General features: G+C 38.1%; 1 protein-coding gene across 1 annotated transcript in view; it reads left to right on the forward strand.

Moving 5' to 3' along the window:
* The window catches only part of sugct (succinyl-CoA:glutarate-CoA transferase), a 139,173-nt gene that overhangs the window by 7,519 nt on the left and 107,792 nt on the right, over positions 1–23,862 (forward strand). The window contains exons 7-8 of the mRNA XM_084398685.1: positions 10,208–10,299; positions 14,429–14,572. Coding sequence (XP_084254811.1) covers positions 10,208–10,299; positions 14,429–14,572 — 236 coding nt within the window. The remainder of the gene's footprint in view (positions 1–10,207; positions 10,300–14,428; positions 14,573–23,862) is intronic.

The following is a 23,862-nucleotide window of genomic DNA, read 5'->3' on the forward strand; positions in this document are numbered from 1 at the left end:
AAAAATGTCATGACCCCTTTAAAAAACACACCCAAAACGCCCTAGCAACAGTATAGGAACGCCCTGGCAACCGCCCACAACACAGAAGAAAATATAAAATCTTGTTCCAATTAAAATCTATCAAGGCATGGTCACATTTGCAGTGAAATTTGACATTTTGTGGGCAAAAAAGGTAAATTGGCAAGAGTGTAGCAATTGTGTGAGCAGTTTCACACAGTCACTCTCAAACCAGAGCCATAGAGAGAAAGAGTTGCGACACTCTTTGATGTCGCCGCTATGGCTGTCACGTGGTTCATGTAAGCCCCAATAGTTCCAAAACATACGCTGGCTGTCATGTTCTTCTATGGGACAGACAGCAGCGATTGTATTATTGAACGGTAAATATAAAATAAAACACACCCAAGTACTTTTTCAGCTGTTATTGCATTATTGTATTTTGTTAATGTCAGTTTTGCATTTGGAGATAAGTTTTAGGCTATATTTTTGGAGGGAAAAGCTTAGTGTTCATGTTCGCATGGGTAGTAGCACTGGCTTTAGCGGCTCTAACTTTTCCATATCATTCATCTGATGATGGACGTCTCATGATATTTATTTTAGCACAACTGGGCTGTATTAGGCTATTGATTCCCGTGATTTTGCATATAAATTCCGATTCAGCCATTAGCCTACCTTTGATCACGCAAAGAGGTCTGCGGTGGCGGTCCGTTCAGAATCCGCTTAGAAGCTATAGCTCACTTCTTCTGATGAAAGTGGCCACCCTCAGGACCACAACGTGAAACATGATCATGTTAAGACTAAGAATATAATTTTAAGATTAAGCCATACACATATTATCAAAACTATAACAGATTAAAAATGAATTTACGCTTTTATGTTTGGGTCTATACATAGATAAGTGCAGAGCGAAGATTTTCCTCTATGGCTCTGGGTTAGTGTACAGAGTAGGCTAAGAGTAAGGGTAGCTGTAACTCAATCCAAGTAACTTAAGCAATTCACTAACAAAACACTTGTAACTTCTGTTACAGCTATTGAGACATCAATTAAGCATGGCTGATACAAATGAAGGTTTTCAAATAAAATATGTTTTATTAAACAATATGACAGACAACAAAAAATGTGTGCTTGTGTGAGTGTGTGTGAACAAGAAAAACAAAAACCAGGGGCAGGTGATCCATGAAACAGACAGGACTGCTGATGGCCATAACAATCCTAGAGGTCCAGCATTGTTCACACAAGCTGCTTCACTCAAGACAACAAAACATAATGAAAAGTTAGTATATCCCAAAAAATTTAATTAAGATTAATATTAAAATTAATTAAGTCGCTATAAATGTGGCAGCGATTCATTACCGAGCTCTTACTGTCACAGCTGACGAAGTCGCGCTAGCTAGCTAGCAGGCAGTGCTTGAAAATTGGTTGAAACAACCAACATAAAATATAAATAATTACGCCGTGCATATACAAATGAAGACCAGTATAAGCATCGCAAAGGGCCTCTGATACAATATAGACAGTTGACAATTCAAAAGAGGTCGATATTTCAGCAATTTACCTCTGGAACAACTCGACGCGCAGCAATGTAAGTGAATGGTGTCCAACGACCAAATGACAGTGTTTGGAACTAATCCGATCTTCAAATCACGGAAGTAGGCGGTTAAAAGCGCCGCCATTTTTTACAACGGAGGTCTATGGGAGTGTCGCAACTCTTTCTCTCTATGGCTCTGTCTCAAACTAAGCACAAGCAGCTTTCTTTTGATGAACGCTACAAATTCGACTGACCAACTTGCATTGAGAAATATTTCACCCTCATGCGAAATTCGTGTGGATTCCAATTGAAATTGGATTTTTGCCCGATAAAATAGGCAAGTAAATGTCACCGCGCCTTCACTCGTTATACGTTTATAAAGGTTTTAGATGCATTTGTAGTATTTTCTCTTTTACAATGTATAATAATTCGCTCCATTACATGAATGAACAGAGTTGTGTGTTTGTAGAATTGGAGGAACAAAAAGCTGATGTGTTCTTCATCACGTTTACATCTCAGTACTGTAGACACGCCTTTGGGATTCTAAATCTGGCCTGCATTTAATCCATAAACCCTAATGTTTTCAGCTGTATGGCCCTTATGAAAAGGCTAATTTACTTTACTGTCAGATTTTTTTTTTGTTAATCACACTCATAAAGGAAGCCACTCTTTACTTGAAAATTGTTCTGTAGCCACGCTAATCTGAAGCGGATGGGCATTGTCACCACGCTGGCTGCTTTGGTGATTGGTTTCACGTGTCAGGCACCCATAAATCCTGCAGTCAACTTGATAAGGAAATGGAAATCAGCATTTCTGCAGCCGGTTACACATCTCTCAGTGTGCGCTGCCTTTCATAAACCCTCGTCAGGGCTGTAAAAAGACGCCAGTTTTGGTCAAATTGCCATGCTTTTTTTTTTTTACTTTTGCATGTATATAATATTTTTTACTACATGATGCATCTGGATTTAATACTGTTTTAGAACTACTGAGAAATGTCTGCTTTTGTTTAAATGAAAACATGTAGTAGTAAAGTAAAATTACAACATCCATCCACACGCAAAAAATTCAAACCCATCAAAGAAGTTCAGCAAACGGTAGTCTGATGTTTGCATTGCTCATACATTTCATGCAAGTTGTTACATCGTGTCAACACTTCAGTGGCATCTCTTGTGGTTGACGTTGAAGTGAACTCAAAGACTGCATTTTTCTCAGCTGTTCTCTGTAAGATCGCAAATCACAGCCAAATTCCCATGTCTCCCGCCGCTTATAAAGACCTGGAGGCGTAACCCACAAGACCGCATTAAATTGTGGATGCTGGACAGTTAAATTGGAATGATTTACTGTGCTCATCCTGTATCGTTTAATTTTCCCCTTCTGAAAGGATTTTTCACTTTCTTCTTGAGTGTAAAATCAGTCTGGAATGCTTAGTTTCAACAAGTGCAGTTTGATTTATCAGACTCAAATGTTCACTTGACAGGGATTTTCAGGACAAGCCTCTTTAATTGATTGTCGTCATCGTGCCTTCTGTGTGTTTTGCTGACTCTTAAACCTGTGGATGTGAGTATTAAAGATGATGATACCGTTTAAATGCATCTATGAAGTAGAGTAAAAGTCTCCCACTCGTATCCATTCCCCAGAGAATTCCTGGAAGCATAATCTCCAACTCTATCAAATTAGATCAAATTAAATCCAAAGTGATCATTTCCCTCTCAATTAGATTTAGGCAAAACTTAATTTGTTCTATATTTAATGTAATAGATACGGTAGATATGATGTTCATGTTTCATGGTTTTATCAAACTGAAGCCATGTCTGTTTGACAAAACATTGGGGCATTACTTTTTTTGTAAAAATAAGAGCATAACTGTGAACATCTGTCTTAACTTGTGTTGACCCAAGGTTAAAAATTTGAAATGCGCATTACTTAAGGCAGTAAAGACCATAATGCGATGTTCCTTGGGGAGATAAACTAATAGTTATTAGAGATTAGAAACCAACATCTAACATGAAATTAACATAGCATGAAGAGTAGATATTTTAAAACACAGGTAATTTCCTTAATCTGGGGCTCCTTTTTTATTTAAATGAATCGAATGTACTGCATTTTAGTTTGATAAGGTTTTTTTTATTTAATGTTTTGTATTTTTAGGAGATTTTATGGTACTAAATTGTATTTATGCTGTAGTTATAATCCATTCATTCACGTTTTGAGCATTTACCTGAAAATTTAATTCCCGACATGAATGCTTTGTAGCTCAGACTCAAGTTTGATCTCTTTTAAAAAAAGATACTTTATTAAAGATTAAGATACAAATTATTGCTGAAGTGCAAGAAAGTGAACAAAGTTATAGAACAAAAATACTTTTTTAAATTTAAAATTACTTTTTTCAAAACATGTTTTACTATAAAACTGTGAGAAAATCAAAGCCATAAATCTAAGCAAGTTAAGTTCCACATTTGAGGTTGATATCTCAAAAAATGAGCTTTCAGTAAAATTTTGTTTGGCTGCAGTACCAAACGTTTCCACTAGATGAAATTCGTTTCCCATTCATTTCCAATGCGGTCAAGGAGTATAAGTGTGACTATTTTTTTTCATGTCCATTTAACTTTTTGGAATCATGTCCGTGATTTGTTTTTGTGTTCACATTGAAAGTGCCAAATCCTTTACCAAATTGTAGTACCATTCTGAAGAAGTAAAAAATTCAACAAAAAAAACAACAACACGTAATGTATTTGTCTAATGACAGAAGAACACCAGAGGGTTAAATTGATGTCCAGCTCACTGTCACCAAACTGTCACCAAGCTGTCAAGTTTCCTCAACTGTAATAATTAAAACAATACAACAATGTGCTTATTTTTAGCCCCTAAAGCGTAATAATGTGCATTTAACCCTGCTTTTGCATTATCACCTTTATTTAAACGATCTCGTAATTTAATAATTAAAAATAATTATTACTCAGGATGACTGCATTTGTCAAGCTCAAGACCAAGCTATTATTTCTAAACTATATATACAGTATATATTTATGTGGATTGATATGTATATGTTGCTGTGCTTGTTAGATTGGGAATGTTGGATTCAGCATTCGAGGTCTGGTGTGGCCCTCTTGTTGAAGCCTTTAAATCTTTGCTTTAAGCAAATATCATTACCAGTCTCCTGCCCCACCAAATGAACTGTGATTAATTAGACACCCCAATCAGGAATAAGGGAAGCCATTCATTTATGGCTGGTTTGTATCTCACATGCTGTAGCAGTTCTGCAGTCTTGTCCAATTTATTTGTAATGGGCCTTGCAGTGTCATGTTGTCAGTTGATTTATTGACATCCTTCGGTTTATTGCTTCAGTCCTGAGGGGGCAAAACTGTGGTCCAGTAGCAATTTGGGAGTCACCCATTTTTTATTTTGGCCCGATTTCATCAGGAAACGGCACTGCTTAACCTATACATTGTGATTGCTCATGCAAATCCCTAAGGAGGCTTTAAAACCATGACTTGGCAGACTAAAAATGTCTTTGATATGAGACATAATTCGTCTTGTGCTACAAAATACATGGGAGATTAATCAGATGCTGACCTCAGCAGTGTCAGGAACCACAGTATTTGCCATAAATGGCGTAACGATGACCAAATTTAGACCTGAGAGCGTTGAATATTCAAGTCTGTTTTTTTGCTATGAAGTTTTCTTCCTGCAGCGTTAAAGTATTAAGTGTGCTCATTGAATTCTTGAAATACTCTTCGTTTCGTCAACAATATTAACATTTGGGTTTTTGGATGCCCCAGGAGAACATTATGCTTTGATTTGAATGTCTTGTACACACTGTCTCTGAATTTTTTATTTTTTTATTTTTTATTTTTTAAAGCCAGTTGACAAAAAAGTTTGGATTTTCTCATCTGGCTTCTCTTATTTAATGCCAAGTCACCCGTTTATTTTCTATTAATTCCACTTTTTAAGCAAAACCAGTCTTTCCTTTAAACCATAATGTCTATAAGTATATTCAACAAAATGGTAAACACATCACTCGGCATGTGAGCAACAAACGGAAACAGCGGCATACCCTTCAGATGTATTCAGTTTTTCCATGTTCCCATGTGAACTGTATAACAAAAAGGTGGTTTTAATTTCACACTGTTTTTATCAAGAGTACATCATGTCTATTATTGTCCATGCAGATAGGGAATGAACATTTTAGGGCGAGACACGCACTGTCTAGTCTGGTTAACGTGGAATAATCAGGTTCGGTTACACTGATGTCTATGGAGAACATGAACCACAGACTCCTGTTCCTCTGGAGATGTTTGAGGTCTCAATGGCGCACGGCGCTCCACAGAAGCGACAAAGCTCCCTGTTTCGTTTTATTATTGGTGTTTAATTTCTTTCCAGCATATTAAAGGGGATTAAGTGGCGTCTGAGAACGCGAGTTATTTTCAGCATGTGTCCTTCATTAGATGGGCCCCCACACCCAAATGTGTTGAGGTTTGGCATCGGATGCCTTTCACATTGTGTCAAAGCTGGCAGTGAGAAACCTGGGCTGTTTGATGAGGTAATCCAGCACTACTACTGGTTAATGCTGATTTAAAATATGTTATGAATTCTCTTAGAAACCAGTTTTCTAATTTTGTTGAGTAATTGCGAAAATCGTCATTAGTTTTGCTTTCTCATTAAAGTATTTGGGCAACAGGAAGCGGTGTTCCTTTGAAAGCAATGTTTGGTTTCATAATTTGCTTTATTTGAAGATTATATATATATATATAAAAAAATGTTTTTCTTTCCTTTTATAGTTTCTAAATGTCGCTATGAAACATATCACCAATACTTTTCTTCCGTTGATATACATTCCATTGAAACAGATTATTGAAATAAGAAAATGTGGGACTGGGATTTGTTTCAAAGCATCAGTTGTAGGATTTTGATGTGTGGGCGGAGTTTGATGTATGCAAGCTTGCAGGGGCGGGGTTTAAGCGGACTAAATGATTGGATAAGTCGTTTCACTGGAAGATCAGAGTAATTTTTAGTAAAAAAATCTGCTAAAAAAACACGCCCAATAAGATCATGTCACGTAACTCCTCTGAAACACACAGGTTGAGGATCCAAGTGCAGTAGTTTATTGGGGGAAATTTTCAATCGTAATCCAAATAACAGGCAGAAGGTCAAAAGACCCCAGAGCAAACAATCCAGATAACAACAGAGTCCAAGACACAGACAAACATGGAAATCCAGGGAAACAGGCAGAAGATTGACACTATAGCACGGGAACAGGATAAAGTGCTCAGAAATGCAATGTGACACTGTAAGGCTGGAAGCTTGCGCTGCTATTTTAAACCAATAATCGGAACAAAAAGCAGTTGAAGTATGACATGCATAATTCAGTTATTTAATTCAGACCCCAATGTAATTAATCTGACTCCATTAAAGTTGTTGTTATTCTTCCAATTGAGGTGTAAACGACTCCATCTCTCCAGACAGAACCATCCTGTGCCTGGAGTGTCCCGACAGTCCTCAATCAGCATATTGATCAATCCCTTGTACTAGATCGGCATTAGCATACTGTGATGATGAAGGCTATTGTGCCATGTTTAATTCACATGTATACTTTTAAAGGGATTTCTGAAGTACAAGGGCAGTAAAGAGTTTTACACACATTTCCTCAGACCTACAACACTACAACACCTACAACAAGACTTCGCAATGAGTGACTGAGGGTACGTTTACAAAACGAAGTTTTTCCTTTCCTTTGTCAAAACGATCCCCATTCACCACCCTGGAAATCCAGAGTTCTCGCGAGAGCACAAATTGAATTTGCTCAGCGAGTTACTCTGGTGTCGAGTAATGATGCTCATTAAATATGCCCTTGTATCTGAGCTGCACCAATCACATCGTGTTATCTGATATAGGCGGGCCAGAGGTGAGCTAAACAGATGACGACAGCGCTGTGATGTCGAAGTCATTAGTAAACATTGCAAGATGGCTATGGATGAACACCAGTTGTTTGAAACAGCTTTGGCCGCTACAATGAACGAGTTAGACTTGGCTTATTATCTAAAAGAGGAACAGAAGACGGCGCTCGAATCGTTCCTTTGCAAGAAGGGCGTTTTTGCTGTTTTGCCGACCGGATACGGCAAGAGTCTAATCTACCACTCAGCTCCGCTTCTAGCTAAGCGTATGGGGCTTGTTGTGATTGGTCGTAGTGTTATCCAATTGCGTGCAGTGAGATTTTCAAATGCATGCTTGGTGCCGCCCCTCGAGCTGGGCAATTTTCATTAGTCGACGCCAGACCATTAATCTTTCAGATTTGGGTTTGGATTTCCAGGCTACCCATTCACACAGATCCATGAAAACGACTAAAAACCCTGTATTCTGCTGCCAGGCCATTAGATGGCGATGAAACACTATAGACTAAACACGTGTGCATGATGTCATCATCTACAGAGATTCACGTTTTTGTTGTTGACGCGGAGCCCATTCTCAAAAACTTGCACTTTGAAACCAGTTTTCAAAACTTTGCGTTTGCAAGGAACCCAAACCGCCTATTACGATCCGTCTAGGTTAAATCATAAAAAAAAAAAAAAAACATGTCTCCCACGCCCAGTCGTCAGACCAAAAGATAAACCAATGAGTCCAAAATTCAAGAAACACTATAAACGTTTTATTAAGATAAAGAAGATAAGCATATAAGTAAAAGTGATTATTTCCAGAGTAACATAAACCAGTGGGTGTATAATCTTCAGGAAGACCCAAGGCCCAAAATAACAAACAAAACAGATAATAAACAAAATATCAAACTTAACTTCCCTCGAAGTATCCAAGTCAAAATCCAACAAATTACCCTAAATACACTAACAAAACAGAACGAACGTGATTTCAAAGAAAAGGGCAGGTCAACCCTACAAAACACAATCACTAAAAAGAAAAGACATATAAATTAATATAAATCAGGTACAATAATGATCTGACGGCTGGAGAGGAGACAGGAGAAGTGCGACCGGCCCGGAATTGCAACAGCTCAAATTCAGAGAGCGGAAGGGATAGTTTTAAACCTGCGTCAATCAAAGGGGCGGAGCCATCTCGCAGCTGAGGAAACAAACAGGAATAAAACACACACACACACACACACACACACACACACACACACACACACACACACAGACATAACAATACCGGATAACATAAACACAAAATTCTGAATCAAAACATACGAAATTACACATAATTCCGTATCAACGCCGTTGTCGTGTCAATGGACGGCCAGAACGCATAAAAAGTTTTACGTTTTTAGTTGAAAACGGTGTCGTGTAAACAGCCCCTGAATAAACAGGGCTCATATCGGCAGAGTTAATTAGGGTAATGGAAAACAGGTGGCAGTAATCAGAAATGTAGTTCATGATGGAATGGCAAAGGACTAGGAAGTGCCCTCTGGTGGAAATCAAGGGCACTCCAGCTGGTGGATGTAACCGATTAATAACATCTATTTAGTAGTATTAAATAGGGTGAATTTTCATTTTATGCCAACTTTAAAGATAAAGGGCCCTATTTTAACGATCTAAGGGCATGGTCCAAAGCGCAGGGCGCAAGTTCACTTAGGACGTGTCCAAATCCACTTTTGCTAGTTTAACGATGGGAAAAATGATCGGTGCGCCAGGCGCATGGGCTAAAAGTGTTGTCCCTATTCTCTTAATGAGTAATGGGTGTGTTTTGGGATTTACGTGCGGTAGACCAATCAGAGTTTCACCTCCCATTCCCTTTAAATGCCAGTTGCGCTTGCGCCATTGCAGATTCGCTATTTACATGACGGAACTTGATAGTGGAAAGACCGAACGCGTCTCCAGAGCGCTAACGGATCTGCTCGTGCGCGAGGTAAAAGTGCTCAAGCAGACCATCTACGGGACAAGCCGGATGTGTGTCAGTATATTCGTCCGTGCATTCAGTCTAAAAGTGACAGCAGCCTAATATTCCTGCTAAAAAAAAACCATCATCATCATCATCTACCATGTTCGAAAGAAAAGAAGAGCAGTCCGGAAGAAAGTGATGACGACAGCTTGTAGGATAAGTGTGCCGTGTAAAGTGTGCTCTCCAGGTGCTCCCTTCAGAACCAGACCAAAAAAAGTTATGTGCACCCCTGTTAATAATAGTGTTTATATATATAATATACACACTACAGTACATACATACTTAAACTTGAGTATGAGCAATAATAATAGTGATGGTTGCCTTAGCAAACTCAACTAATTAAAGCAAAGAGAGAGGGATAATGTTATGAAGTGATACTGGTTTATGAAATGTATTTGCACAAACTCTGACTAGAAGGCATACTAGGGCATGACAGATTTTCCTTAAGCCGCCCATACCTCTGCCAAGGAAATAAACACATCCATGGATGTTTACCTCCAGTGAGTCAAAGTCTTAGAACTATGGTGGAGTTCCTAGAACCGAATTAATCTGACTTCTCTGGTGATAATAGAAATGTAATCGGGTCTTTGCCCACATTCTCTCTGGACGTGTGTGCTCAGCTGTAGGGATTTCTGAGAGCCGCACACAGGCCCGAATCAAGCCATACTGGCAACAGAATATGCTGGAGATTGTAGCTCTGACATGCTCATGTTACACAAAACTGTGAGCTGTATGCACATTTCCATCTGATAATCATTCACACACATAATCACTAACAACATCTGTTAATTTATTCAGGATATGGACAGACGGGCCCAGAGTCTCACAAGCCTGGATATGACTCCATCGCGTCTGCGGTGTCTGGTATGATGCACATCACTGGTCCTGAGGTGAGGCCAATGATCTGATGTCCTTAAAGGTGAAGTGTGTCATTTCTAGCATCACCGAAGTGCCAAATATTGGTCGAGCAAACAAATACCATCTCAAACCTCAGTATTGATTTTGACATCGAAAAAATGCCACACACTTCGTCTTAAAGAGACCATATTATGTCTTGATTTAGTTTTTGGGCTCTACTAGAACAGGTTTTCATGCTTGAATGTTCAAAAAACACATTATTTTTCACATATTCTCCATTGTTGCTGCTCCTCTCTTCCCAGTCTGTTGCCATGTCCAAATAGCCACACTTGCGGTCTTGGCCATTTAAGCGCACGTACACGCGACTCTAAGTGCGCAAGACTGTCCCATGTCTTAGTGTAGTGCCCTTAATGCACACTAAACCCTCACTATCTCGAATACTGCTTCGGAGCGGTATTCGAGGCTAAGCGTATCCCATCATGCATTATGTTCGGGAACTCATGTGCCCCGAAATTGCGAGATGTCGAGGAAAACATTCCACTGTAATTTAAATGAATTAGATACATATAATTTGTTAGTAAAAACATAAAGTGTTGCACATTTTATTGGCGCAAAGATGAGTCTGGTATGTGTAGGCCTATTTTGTACAACATTTGCAACTGTTTTTATCACTTAATTAAAAGCATTACTATTGCATTACACTTGCATTTTTTTGCAAGACTATAAGTGTGTCCCATCGAGTAATCAAAAGTTCTACACACACTTGCAATCTTTACGCCTACTTGAACACTTGGGCCAAATAGAGGAAATACATCATGCAAGTAGACAAGTGGTCAAGTGCAAAGAAGTGTGGGTATTTGTACAAGGCATGTCAGTAATGCTCTGTTTAGTTCCTGTCTAAATGAAGCCCCTCCTTCTGAAAAGCGCACTGTGCTCTGATTGGTCGGCTGCACCAGTGTGTTGTGATTGGTCAACCCGCTTTGAGCGTGTTTGGGAAATGTCCCGTCCCTTACCATAACTGTGAGTTTCAACACATTACTAACTTACTCGCCCCTTTATTTTGCGTAAAGGCCCTTTCACACTGAGCGCGACGTGATAAAGCTTAAAAGTTACCTAATTTTTCCTCATATGTGTCTCGTAGGTTTTCCCATTTGGCTTTAACCTCGTCCGCTGGACAACATACAATGGTAAATTCAGATAAATAAAGTTTGGTACTACACAGAAACCATCAGCGAGTGCATGTAATAACTTCTGACTGCGATCTAAAGTGGATTTTGATTAAATAATGGTCAGGTGTGCATTATTTGTAGTGCTTCTACTGCTTAGCATTTCTCATGAAAGCTTTTCTCATTCTTTATCGTTATAAAAATACCCCGAGCCGCATGAAAAACACATACAGAACATGATCGTCATAATCATAGATTTATTTGGCTTCATGTTACATCTGTAGACACGTTTCTCTCAGTGGTTTATGTGCAGAACTCAGAACGAGGAAGGTCAGGAGTTATGATCACATAATATGATTGACAGCTCTAGCGCGAATGAGCTCTTTGACTCATAACAGACGCACGGAGGAAAACTGCGCTCTGAGCGTCGCTTCAAGCTCTTCAGATCACATGATTCAGTGGAAAATGAATAGAAATGATAATCTGTATAAAGAACATGTAAGAATAAATCTGTTCTCAGACACTAGTGGTAAAACTCAACATCCGCTGAGAAGACTTTTCTGGAATACTTTTCTTCAGTGTTTACAGAGGTTTTTAAAACCGCACCAACTCTTTTGTGCAACCGCAGCGGCTCGGTTAAGCTCAAATCTAATTGGGCGGCTCGTTTCATCGTGGCGCAACGGAGAAAAAATCGGCACTTTGGATGAAAAAAACAACAACCTGTGATTGATCTCACCCGGTGTGAATAGCTTCATAGGGATCTATTGTTTCGATTCAAGAGCATCATCGCGACGGACATTCGCATCGCTTAATCGCTTAGTGTGAAAGATCCTTAAAGGGTTAGTTCACCGAAATATGAAAATTCTGTCAGTAATTTCTCACCCTCATGTTGTTCCAACCCCGTAAGACTTTCGTTCATCTTCAGAACACAAATTAAGATATTTCTGATTAAATCTGAGAGCTGGATCACTCCTCCATAGGCTTCTCTGTTATTGAAACTTGCCAGCCCAGAAAGTTAGTAAAGACAATGTTTAAAATAGTCCAAGTGACTACAGTGGCTCAACCTTAAGTTTATCAAGCGACGAGAATACTTTTTGCACGCAAAAACCCCCAAAAATAATGACTTTATTCAACTATTCATTTTCCTCTGTGTGGGGCTCTGAGTGAGTTCATGTAGTGTAACAGCGCAGCGCTTCTGGGTTGTACGTCAGAACCAGCATCACACACATGACCATCGTCGGCCAATAGTGAGCCTACGTTCTGACGTACAACCCAGAAGCGCTGCGCTGTTACTAGGAGTGGTAATATCTCTAGGCACCTGACGATTCGATTCGATTCAGAGGGTAACGATTATCGATGCATCTTTTTTTTTTTTTTGGACTACTAGATAGTTTTTAAAGCAAAGTATTTATGAAGACCCATAACGAATTTACTTCCAATACTTCCTATATTAATTTTAGTAATAAAACATGGAAGTGATTTGGCAAGTCAACTGTAATGTTACATTTGCCAGCATATGTCCCAACATTGCAAAGAACCAACAGGAAAATAAATGTGTGCCTGTACTAGCAGCAAATTTGTAGTCAATGAATACAAACTTCAGCATATTCTGAATCTCTAGCATTTAATAATAGACTTCTAACCAACATCCTCTTGTTATTTCCAATGAGCAATATAATCCTTCAGACAAAAAAAACATTTTGCTGTAGCAGTTTTCATTCAAAAGTATAGAATTATGTGCCAGCAGCTCTCATACAAACATAATGCTTGTGGATTTACGCATATTCTGAATAATTAGTAACATACAAAGCCGCTCTTATACACGACTAAAAAATAAAGAGTTATGACTTGAAATGTTTGCTGTATACCACAATCAAAAACAGCTTGTACAAAAAAAGTGCATGAACATCTGCAGAGTCAAAATGTAGCTTTTTGTGACTGGCATTGCACTGATACACACTGTGCCTGTGGAGAGCAGTATAACGTACGTATAACAGATCGGTTTACAGCATATTGATGTGAAAACTAAACAATACAGAAAGCAGCTCTCATACAAAAAATACTAAATAGGTCACAATGAAATTGGCAATTTTCCATGCGTTAGCTTTTAACGAAGAGGCTGCCCTTTCGAATTTGGCGCTCAACCATCACGCGTCTCTGTTAGGTGCACGCCACAGACTGTCCGCGCACTGCACGTCCGCTTTAGAGTTCCGCCTTTTGCGTTCCGTCAATGTTATGTTATTAGTAAAAAAAAATTGTTAAAATTTTTTTTTTTTTTTTTTTTGAAAATCGATTTTGACATTTGTGAATCGATTCAGAATCGTCCACGTCCGCATCGCGATGCATCTAAGAATCGATTTTTTCCCCCACCCCTAGCTGTTACACTACATGAACTCACTCAGAGCTCCACACAGAGGAAAATGAATAGTTGAATAAAGTCGTTTTTTGTGCAAAAAGTATTCTCGTCGCTTGATAAACTTAAGGTTGAGCCACTGTAGTCACTTGGACTATTTTAAACATTGTCTTTACTAACTTTCTGGGCCGGCAAGTTTCAATAACATAGAAGCCTATGGAGGAGTGAGCCAGCTCTCAGATTTCATCAAAAAGATCTTAATTTGTGTTCCGAAGATGAGCAAAAGTCTTACGGGGTTGGAACAACATGAGGGCGAGTGATTACTGACAGAATTTTCATTTTTTGGGTGAACTAACCCTTTAATTCCCACCTCTTGGGGGTGTGTTCGTTCCCGGAAGAAAACTCAAGACTACAATGGAGGCGTTTCGGAGAGTTCCGAAACAGTGACACTGATATAGAGAATAGCTCCCGCTGGAAGGACTTTGTGTTTTGTAATTTTGCAGAGCTTTTTCATGCTCAAACAGCAACATTACACACTAAAGAAAGTTGAAAATGTAAAAAAAGAAAAATGGGTTCTCTTTAAATATTACACACTATTTTAGGTCATATATCTCCTGTTTATTTAACTGCTTCTTCTTTAAGGATGGGGATCCAGTCAGACCAGGAGTCGCCATGACAGATCTGGCCACTGGTTTGTACGCTCAGGGAGCCGTCATGGCTGCTCTGCTTCAGAGACAGAAGACAGGACGAGGCCTTCATGTAGACTGCAATCTTCTGTCTTCACAGGTAATACAACACTCATTCATTATACAAGTCAAACATAAGGAAGTATTTGATAACACAATTAAAAATGCCATTATTAATTTAAGCATTTTTAATAATAAATTAAAAATTACTTGTAAATATGCTTACAAATATTTAACTTGTTTTCAAAAGCTAAATGTGATTATGAAATGGTTTCTGCAGTCAAATATTCTTGTATAATGACACTTAACTGTATAATTGGTTCTAGTTCCTGGCAACTGATTGCGGTCGCTTTACTCTCGCATAATAAAATAAACTATTTCACCTACATTAATGACATTATTTTGCAAGTACACTATCAATCAAAAGTTTGGGGTCAGTTAGATTTTTTTTTGGAAAGAATTAAAACTTTTATTCAGTAAAGATGCATTCAATTGATCAAAAGTGACAGTAAATACTTTTACATTGTTACAAAAGATTTCTACATTAAATAAATGCTGTTCTTTTGAACATCCTTTTCATCAAATATTCCTGAAAAAATGCAGTTTCCACAAAAATATGAAGCAGCACAACTGTTTTCAACATTGATAATAATCATAAATGTTTCTTGAGCAGCAAATCATCGTATTAGAATGATTTGTGAAGGATCATGTGACACTGAAGACTGGAGTAATGATGCTGAAAATTCAGCTTTGATCACAGGAATACATTTCATTTTACAATATATTCACATAGAAAACAGTTATTTTAAATTGTAATAATATTTCACAATATTACTGTTTTTCTGTATTTTTTTTAATCAAATATGTGTTGCATTGGTGAGCACAACATACTTGATATATGTATATGTATATATAAACTTACAGACCCCAATTTTTTTGAACAGTAACTAACCAGGGATAATGTAATAATGTATAGTAATGTCAGTCAGGATTGGATTTTATTTTTTTTATTTTTTTTGGCATTTGCACAAAAGCTTTATGAGTTTCCATAAATTCAATAAAACATAAGAACATATTTTCCTGAATGAGAAATTTATATAGAAGCGGACATGCTTGGCACATAAAAGAAGAAAAGATTGAAAGCCTCTTTAACATGATTCAGTCATGTTCTGACACCTGAGAGTAGAAATGAACTTGCAGATATAGAACATCAATTCACTTTCATGCTCTTAAACTGACAGTTCAATAACACTGACTACATTTGATGTATTTAATACTTCATACAATATCTACATGATGAAATGTTCAGCTCTTAGAAGTATTCCATATTCAGATTTCAGGACTGGTCTCTTGCCCAATGCAAGAAATGAACTTCTTAAATTGAACCAGACCACTCTTTTTTTTACTGTGTGTCTTTGGCCTGAAAGAATGCAGTTCCCTGGAAGTGAGTTTAACCTGACCCATTCAGTACTCCAGAGAAAACATGGACGTTTTACTTTACAGTATAAATAAATCAGCTCTCCATAACTGTATAAGCGTATAAACCAATCGTGGTCCCTACTAGACTTCAGCATGCGCTGTTTAATTTTCCGTGATGGCTTGATAGTTTTGACTTTGTGGTTTTTGAATATCGGTTTAATGTAAAATATACAACTTTCACGGCTTTTAAGTAAAGTTCAAGTGAAGTTTCCAATTCATGTGGTCACTTTAAACTTGGACTTCAAAATTATTCCGATGTATTTTTATGGATGAATGTTTTTTTTCTTCTTCTTTATATAAGGGGTGACTCAGCTCAATTTGTCCCTGTCGTAAGTAATGCTGGTTTGGTAGGCACGTTAAAAGCTAATTCATAAGTATTACATGTATTGTAAGTAGCAGTAGGCTTTCCTGTCATGCCATCAGGACCGTTGAATACCTGTCCTTGCGTGAGGAAATAGCACACCGTTTACAAATGTGATTGTGAATAATTTGCGCCTGCCATTTTCCCTTTGCTCTTTGAATGAGCGACTTCAAAAAAACGTTCATGCCGCTCGTACCACGGCTCGTCTGCCCGTCCTGCTAGGAAATGCAAGATTACAAGGGATCTAAATAGCAGCTCTCGCACAGAAGACGTCAGCACCGCAAGCAGCCGGTTGAGACGCCAAGAGTTAAGCATCATGGGAATCAATGGAGTGTGAGACGCTAAGTTTACATGCTCATGAGTGTGTGTGTGGCTGTCTGCTGACGTTGATGTTCAACAGACTTCACCGCTCGTTACGGCCAGGATAAATCTGAGGGAAGACATTGGTTGACTTGGTGACTGTTTTATATTCCCTTGTTTCTTAATTACCAGGCTGTGCATGTGTTTACTGAAAACCTAAAGGCTGGGACGGAGACGTATAGTGTGGCAATTTTCTTTCAAATGACTTTTGCATCTGCAGGATCACTTAACAAGATTTTGTTGAGTTTTTCTCCATAGTAACTACCTGAATCCTCAGATACCCTCTTCAGCTGCGTCTGGTTTCTGAGCAGAAATTCTAGAATGACTAAAGTCTTGATAGATACAGTAAATATTTGTACGCAACAAACATGTTTTTCATTTTATGCAGAATGACAAAAGTGTTTCCTCCATGAAGCTTCTCGTTGTGTTTTGACACACAATAAAATAAGGGAGGATAACTTGTCATGTAATAACTGTTAAGGGTTACTGAAGCAAACACGCATTAGAAGTGTCCACAGCTCAAAAGCCGTGTTTATTTGAACTGAACCGCTTCGAGATTTGCAGTATGACACACTGTAACTCGACATTTGAAACCATGTCGGATCACTGAGAATGTGGAGGGATTGAGGAGCTATTGTGCCTGTGTTATTTATAAATTGGACTCTTACAGACGAGAATTTCAAGGCAAATAAGAAAAGAATCCCTCAATATTAGACCGGGGACAGATGTACTAAACAGGACAAATTAGCGTAAGAGAGCAATCCCATAAAAGCGCAGATGGGATTCAGTGGAAAGTTATGTTCGTGATCTACTGACGATGTGCAAATTAAAGAACACAAACACAACTCGATTATTTCCATAATGATCAACGCAATGAGCTCAGCCGCAAAAACTAAAGCTGTCCACGGCTTTTCAGCGCAAATTCTTGACTGTGTGTCTTATACAATAGTTTTTTAATGCCAAAAGGGTGTTTGCTGTTTGGCCTCTAATCTTTTAATATCCTCAAAAATCAGGTTAATGAAACATTGCAACGTGCTTTGTTTGTTGCAGGGAGGATATCCGTTAGGATTCTTCTTAAATGTGCTCACTCGGGAGATGCAGGACCTGCCGGAAGTATGCCGGAAATGTGCCGTCTTTGGCTCATGATGAGCTGTAATTACCTGTGACTAATCACTCTCGAAATGCAGGAAATTCGTTAGCAACTGTCCTGAGCCGTGGTGTTGAAAGCAGCTGACGGGGAATCATAAGACCCACATAAAGAGATCATGCTCTTGTTAAAAAAATAATGCTGGTATATTATAATATAATACAATTTACACCATTCAAAGGTTTGGAGACTGTAAGATTTCTTAATGCTTTTGAAAGAAACCTTTTATGCTCACCAAGGCTGCATTTTTTTAAATATAAAATACAGTAAAAACTGTAATATTGCGAAAAATTATTGCAATTTAAAATAACTGGTTTCTCTGTGTATATGTAGTAAAATATAATTTATTCCTGTGATCAAAGCTGAATTTTCAGCATCATTACTCCAGTCTTCAGTGTCACATAATCCTTCAGAAATCACTCTAATATGTTGCTTTGCTGCTCAAGAAACATTTCTGATTATTATAAGTGGTGAAAACTGTTGTGCTGCTTAATATTTTTTGTGGAAACCGTGATTCAGGATCATTTGATGAATAGAAAATTCAAAAGAACAGCATTTATTTGAAATGGAAATCTTCTGTAACAAAATAAACAATTGAATGTGTCCTTTTTGAAAAAAAATAAAAAAATAAAAAATTCTTACCCCAAACTTTTGAACATTAGTGTATGTAGGGAAGAAAATGTCAGAATACCAGCTATTTTTGAATGGTGGTCAATAGAAAAAGATGCTTTTTAGAACCTAAATTGAGTTAATGCGTCTACCAACAGGGGCTGGTTAACTTGACCTCCTGGTTTGACACTAGCTTGGTGTTAAGCTAACAATATGATATGCATAACATTACAGTACATAACACAATAAAATTGGGTAAAATAATACCCTGGAAATCCAGAGTTCTCGCGAGAGCACAAGCTGAATTTGCTCAGCGAGTTTACTCTGGCGTCGAGTAATGATGCTCATTAAATATGCCCCTCGATCTGAGCTGCACCAATCACATCGGGTTATCTGATATAGGCGGGCCAGAGGCGAGCTAAACAGATGACGACAGCGCTGTGACGTCGAAGTCATTAGTAAACATTGCAAGATGGCTATGGATGAACACCAGTTGTTTGAAACAGCTTTGGCCGCTACAATGAACGAGTTAGACTTGGCTTTTTATCTAAAAGAGGAACAGAAGACGGCGCTCGAATCGTTCCTTTGCAAGAAGGACGTTTTTGCTGTTTTGCCGACCGGATACGGCAAGAGTCTAATCTACCAGTTATCTCCGCTGCTAGCTAAGCGTATGGGGCTTGTTGTGATTGGTCATAGTGTTATCCAATTGCGTGCAGTGAGATTGTCAAAAGTATGCTTGGTGCCGCCCCTCGAGCTGGCCGATTTTCATTAGTCGACGCCAGACCATTAATCTCTTACATTTAGGTCTGGATTTCCAGGCTAATTAGATTGAACTTTTTATCTTTACACATCGGTATTGCATCAATTGTAATTGTAATATTTTTTTTTTTACTGAGCTTGTCACAAAGAATACATGCAATGCAGTTTTAGATCCTGGCCAAAAGAAGGTATTTTCAAAGGCCTTAAAGTGTTGCCTGTGGGCAGCTGTGCTTTGAAGCAGAGCCTTGGACTCTGTATAAACCGAGCAAATGAATAGAGGGTTCAGAATCAGGCATCTGAGTTAAATCTGTTGTTCTGCTCTGGCCTTGTGAAGAGCTGTGATTTAAGTCGGTCATCTTGTCCCATTAGATTTCCGGAAAGATCACTCAGAAGATCCACAACACGTCCAACTCTTGTTTTTGACATGAGACCGCAAAACCTTTGTGCAGGGCTAACAAGTGAGAGCGCTCGTCCCCTGAATGATACCAGCTTGAACGAAGGATGTGGTTTCCAGAAATGGTTCCAATAATCCGATTGTTTGTGATTGTCTGTTGTGGTTCAAGTACATTCTCTCTTGGAACTTTTTTTTTTCTTCTTCGTACCCCTCATACGTTTTTAATTGCTTCCAATTTCAGGAGGAAGAAATCCAGGCTCTGCTCGATGACTGTGCTGGATTTAGTGTAGGATTTCTTCATGTACATCAGATTCAGAGAGGCTGGCAGGAATTTATGGGATGCATGTGTCTTATCTTTGGGCTGAAGGGACGATGGGTCACGGTTGTGACGGTAGACCCTAAGCTGGCAGAAATAAGTGTGTTCCGCCTCTTTCCGAACATTCCTCACTGATCGTCTTGTGGTCGCAGGAATCTAACCCTTCAGCAAATGAATAGGTTCTCTGAAATAGCAAAAGCACTGAGGGCATTAGATAACCACACCACAGTTTCCTTTAATCCAGATGCAAACATTGTGTTTTATGGGCAGCATTTTGTGTCCTGTTAAAACCTTAGGTTGTGTGGAAATCATTATTCTTGAACTCAATTATATAATGTCTCTATGGCTGTGTTTGATACCATGAAGCACTTTTTGACTGTTGACATACTACGGTACGACTGGGTTGACAATATCGATTTCTTGATTTTGATGAACCGATATGGATTCGTAAAGGGTAACTCTCGCCAAAATGCAGCCTATGGTCTTTTTGTTAATCTACCCGAGGCAAACTTTCATTTAAAAGCATAATTAATTAGCATAAACGGCACTTTTACGTTTGACTGTACTTTCGTTTTCAGTCAAATTGCCTTTTGAATGGGAGAGCTTGGGGCACTTTTATGACAGCATCAAAAATCACTATTTCTAAAACACTAAGAAGGCTCGACACAACATGAAACTTTGCTCGAAGTATCGCCAGGGACTTTACACATGAACTCCAGCATTGAGAACATTGTTTGTGTACACAGAGTTTACAAAAAAGAAAGATTTTGAACAACTCACTGTAGCTGTGTGTCCGCCGGCATTCTGACAGTCAAAAATAGTCGATCTCCGAATGCAACGTAACAGGGAGGAGCCCTGGAAAGCTTAGTTCCATATAAATTCACGGATGATTTGTTGTTTTGTCGTTAGTGAAAATCAGTATTGACCTTGTATTTGAAAAAGGATCCTCATATAAGAAACAATACTAAAATTCAGAGTCAGTTCATTCGCATTCGGAGATCGACTATTTTTGACTGTCAAAACGCCGGCGGACACAGCTACAGTGAGTTGTTAAAAATCTTTCTTTTTAGTAAACTCTGTGTACACAAACAATAGTCAATGCTGGAGTTCATGTGTAGAGCCCCTGGTGATACTTCCAGCACAGTTTCATGTTGTGTCGAGCCGTCTTAGTGTTATAAAAATAGTGATTTTTGATGCTATCATAAAAGTGCCCCATTCACTCCCATTCACAAGGCATTTAACCTAAAACGAAAATAAGGTCAAACTCAAAAGTGGCGTTTCCATTCTAATTATGCTTTTAAACGAAAGTTTGCCTCGGGTAGATTAACAAAAAGACCCTAGGTTGCATTTTGACGAGAGTTACCCTTTAAATCTCAATAATCGATCTTTTAGTCTTTGCAGTTTTCAGTGAATGCATGAACAAAACGTAAGCAAATATTATTTGCAGCACGGCTGCCATCCAATAATCGCAATAAGCTTTGTGGTTACTTTTGATATGAACCCAAAGTCTCGGCTTTCAAACCCTGTCAGTTTTATTACGAAATTGAAATAAATATCTATTTGTCGCTCTTTACTGCGGAGTGATAGATCGCTGCAGCGCCCCAGTTCAAGCGGCATGTGAACGATCATCCTTTGCTTTACTACTAGTTATAGCACACAAAAACATGAATGAACATCAGAAGGTATTTTGAAAGAAACAGTACAACTCACTGAAATGTTTCCTGTCTCATGCAATTGTTCAATCCATGTTTCAACTGTGGAAAAACGTCAATAAAACAGCTAGTAAACAAATTAATAAAATCGCAAACTTGTGAATTGAAATTGAATTGTGAAATTGGTCAACACCTATCCTTATACTACAGTACGTCTACCATATTGGCATCGACCTTTGACCTGTATGTTTCATAAATAACCATGAGCAACAACTTGCTTGTAGCATTTACACTTAGAAAGAGCTGCCCAACCTTGCTCCGTCCTTGTTTTTTAAATCTGTTTGCTCATCATCTCCTTTGGCCTTATGTAATAACTAAGCTGATTGCACACTTCAGAATCTCAGCATGTGCGATACGTCATAATTTTCACATAATCTGTAGCAGGGAAATGTGCATGTATAGACTTTTCCTTCTGGAATGCATTTTTGTACTTTGATTTTGCAACTGATTTAAAAAATAAATAAAAATAAAAATCAGCAACACTTTTTAGGTTTTTTTTTGCCGCCTACCGATTCTGTCAATCGTAAAATAAACAGCTGTTTGTTGAAAAGTCAAATTGCCAACATAGAGACAGAAATGTGAAACGGAGACTTCAGAACTCATAAAAGTATTTTTACTAACAATAAATTACATATGAGAATGTTTTATAGGAAAATATTTTATTTTTTATTATCTAATGAAACAGTGCCTGGGTAGAGTAAGGTAACAGAAGTATCGACGATTATGCTGGGTATGTCTTTGGTTTTTGTTTTGAGTGAAACAGCTTGGAAAGTTTTCTCATTTTCTTAGATGTTGTGCCAGGAACAAGTTCCGAGCCCAGGAGAGAAGACTGAGATGCGCTACTCTATAGTGTTTTAATTGGAAAATATCTGGCTAGAAGAACATGTGTTTAGCAGATTTGGAGAACAGTGATATACAGCGACCTCTTGCTACCCTGTAAACGTTTATCGCAGGTTAAATGAAAGATCTGTGGTGAATACTTCACACGAGGTGCTATGAGTGTAACAACATGCTACTTGCCTTTTTGCCTTTGATATTATACCAACTCATTCATGTTCTTGGCTCTATCTTTCTGTTGCGTAGAAGTGTTGTGTAGAGTGTTGACTCCTCTTGTCTTGCAGTCTGCTGGGAAATAACATGAGTTCAGTCTCTGTAACGCAAGTCAGTTCACTCAGTGGCCCAACGGATCCAGCTGTTCCCAGGCCATACAGGTATAGCTCTCATTGGCTCGAATGAGGATAAAAACAAACCTGGTCAAAATTGTCAAAAAATAAAAATGAAGAGCACCAATAACTTGACAGCTCAATTTATACTATACATAAAATACATTTATGCACATACATATCAGGTGACACATTCATTAATAAAGCCATTGGGAGTGTTGTTAGTGTTAACTAAAACTAACACCTACAATTGTTTTCACAAGAGAAATAAAGCTAAAATAAATAAATAATTGTTAGATAAAAGCTAAAAATTAACTTGAAGTAAAATAGTAAAAAGTTTAGGCTGAAGTACTAAAATTACGAAACTTCAAATTTAAATAAAAAAGTTAAATGGAAGTATTTAAAAAAAACGAATAAAAATGACAAACCGTGTAGATTACGAAAACTTTAAAAATAAAAACTAAGAACATAAAAATAAAAACTAATTATTAAAAATATAAAACCATGAATAAATATGAATAAATGAATGTTAATATATTAATAAATACTATAATAGTATGTAAATAATGTGTTAAATAATAAATAACACTGTGTACCCACCTTGTGAAGTGCTGTCAAAACAGAGTATGTTAAAAAAAGAGAATTCATGTTATTTGAAAACAGTTGTGAGTAAACCAATGAGCAAAAAATACAGTATTCATTTATCTAGTAGATACTTAGGGTTGACACGATGCAATGCGAGCTTATGTTTGATTGTTAATGTTGAAAAATCTTTTATTATTATTTTTTGAAGCCACAACAAAATAAAAGGTTGTGGTGCACGAAGGGGCGGGCTGAAGGAAGGATGGATGTGTGTGTGTGTGTGTGTGTGTGTGTGTGTGTGTGTGTGTGTCTATATATAGCGCTTTACTATGTACTGCTGTACACCCAAAGCGCTTTACAATCACATCCGGGATCTCTCCTCAGCCACCACCAGTGTGAGCATCCACAGTACAACAGCACCAGTGCGCTCGCCACACACAGAGAGACTGATGGGGGATTTACAGGCCATCATTTATAAGGGCCAATGGAGGGAATTTGGCTAGGACAC

Source organism: Rutilus rutilus (assembly GCF_951802725.1).
Source record: "Rutilus rutilus genome assembly, chromosome: 24".
NCBI lineage: Eukaryota > Metazoa > Chordata > Actinopteri > Cypriniformes > Leuciscidae > Rutilus > Rutilus rutilus.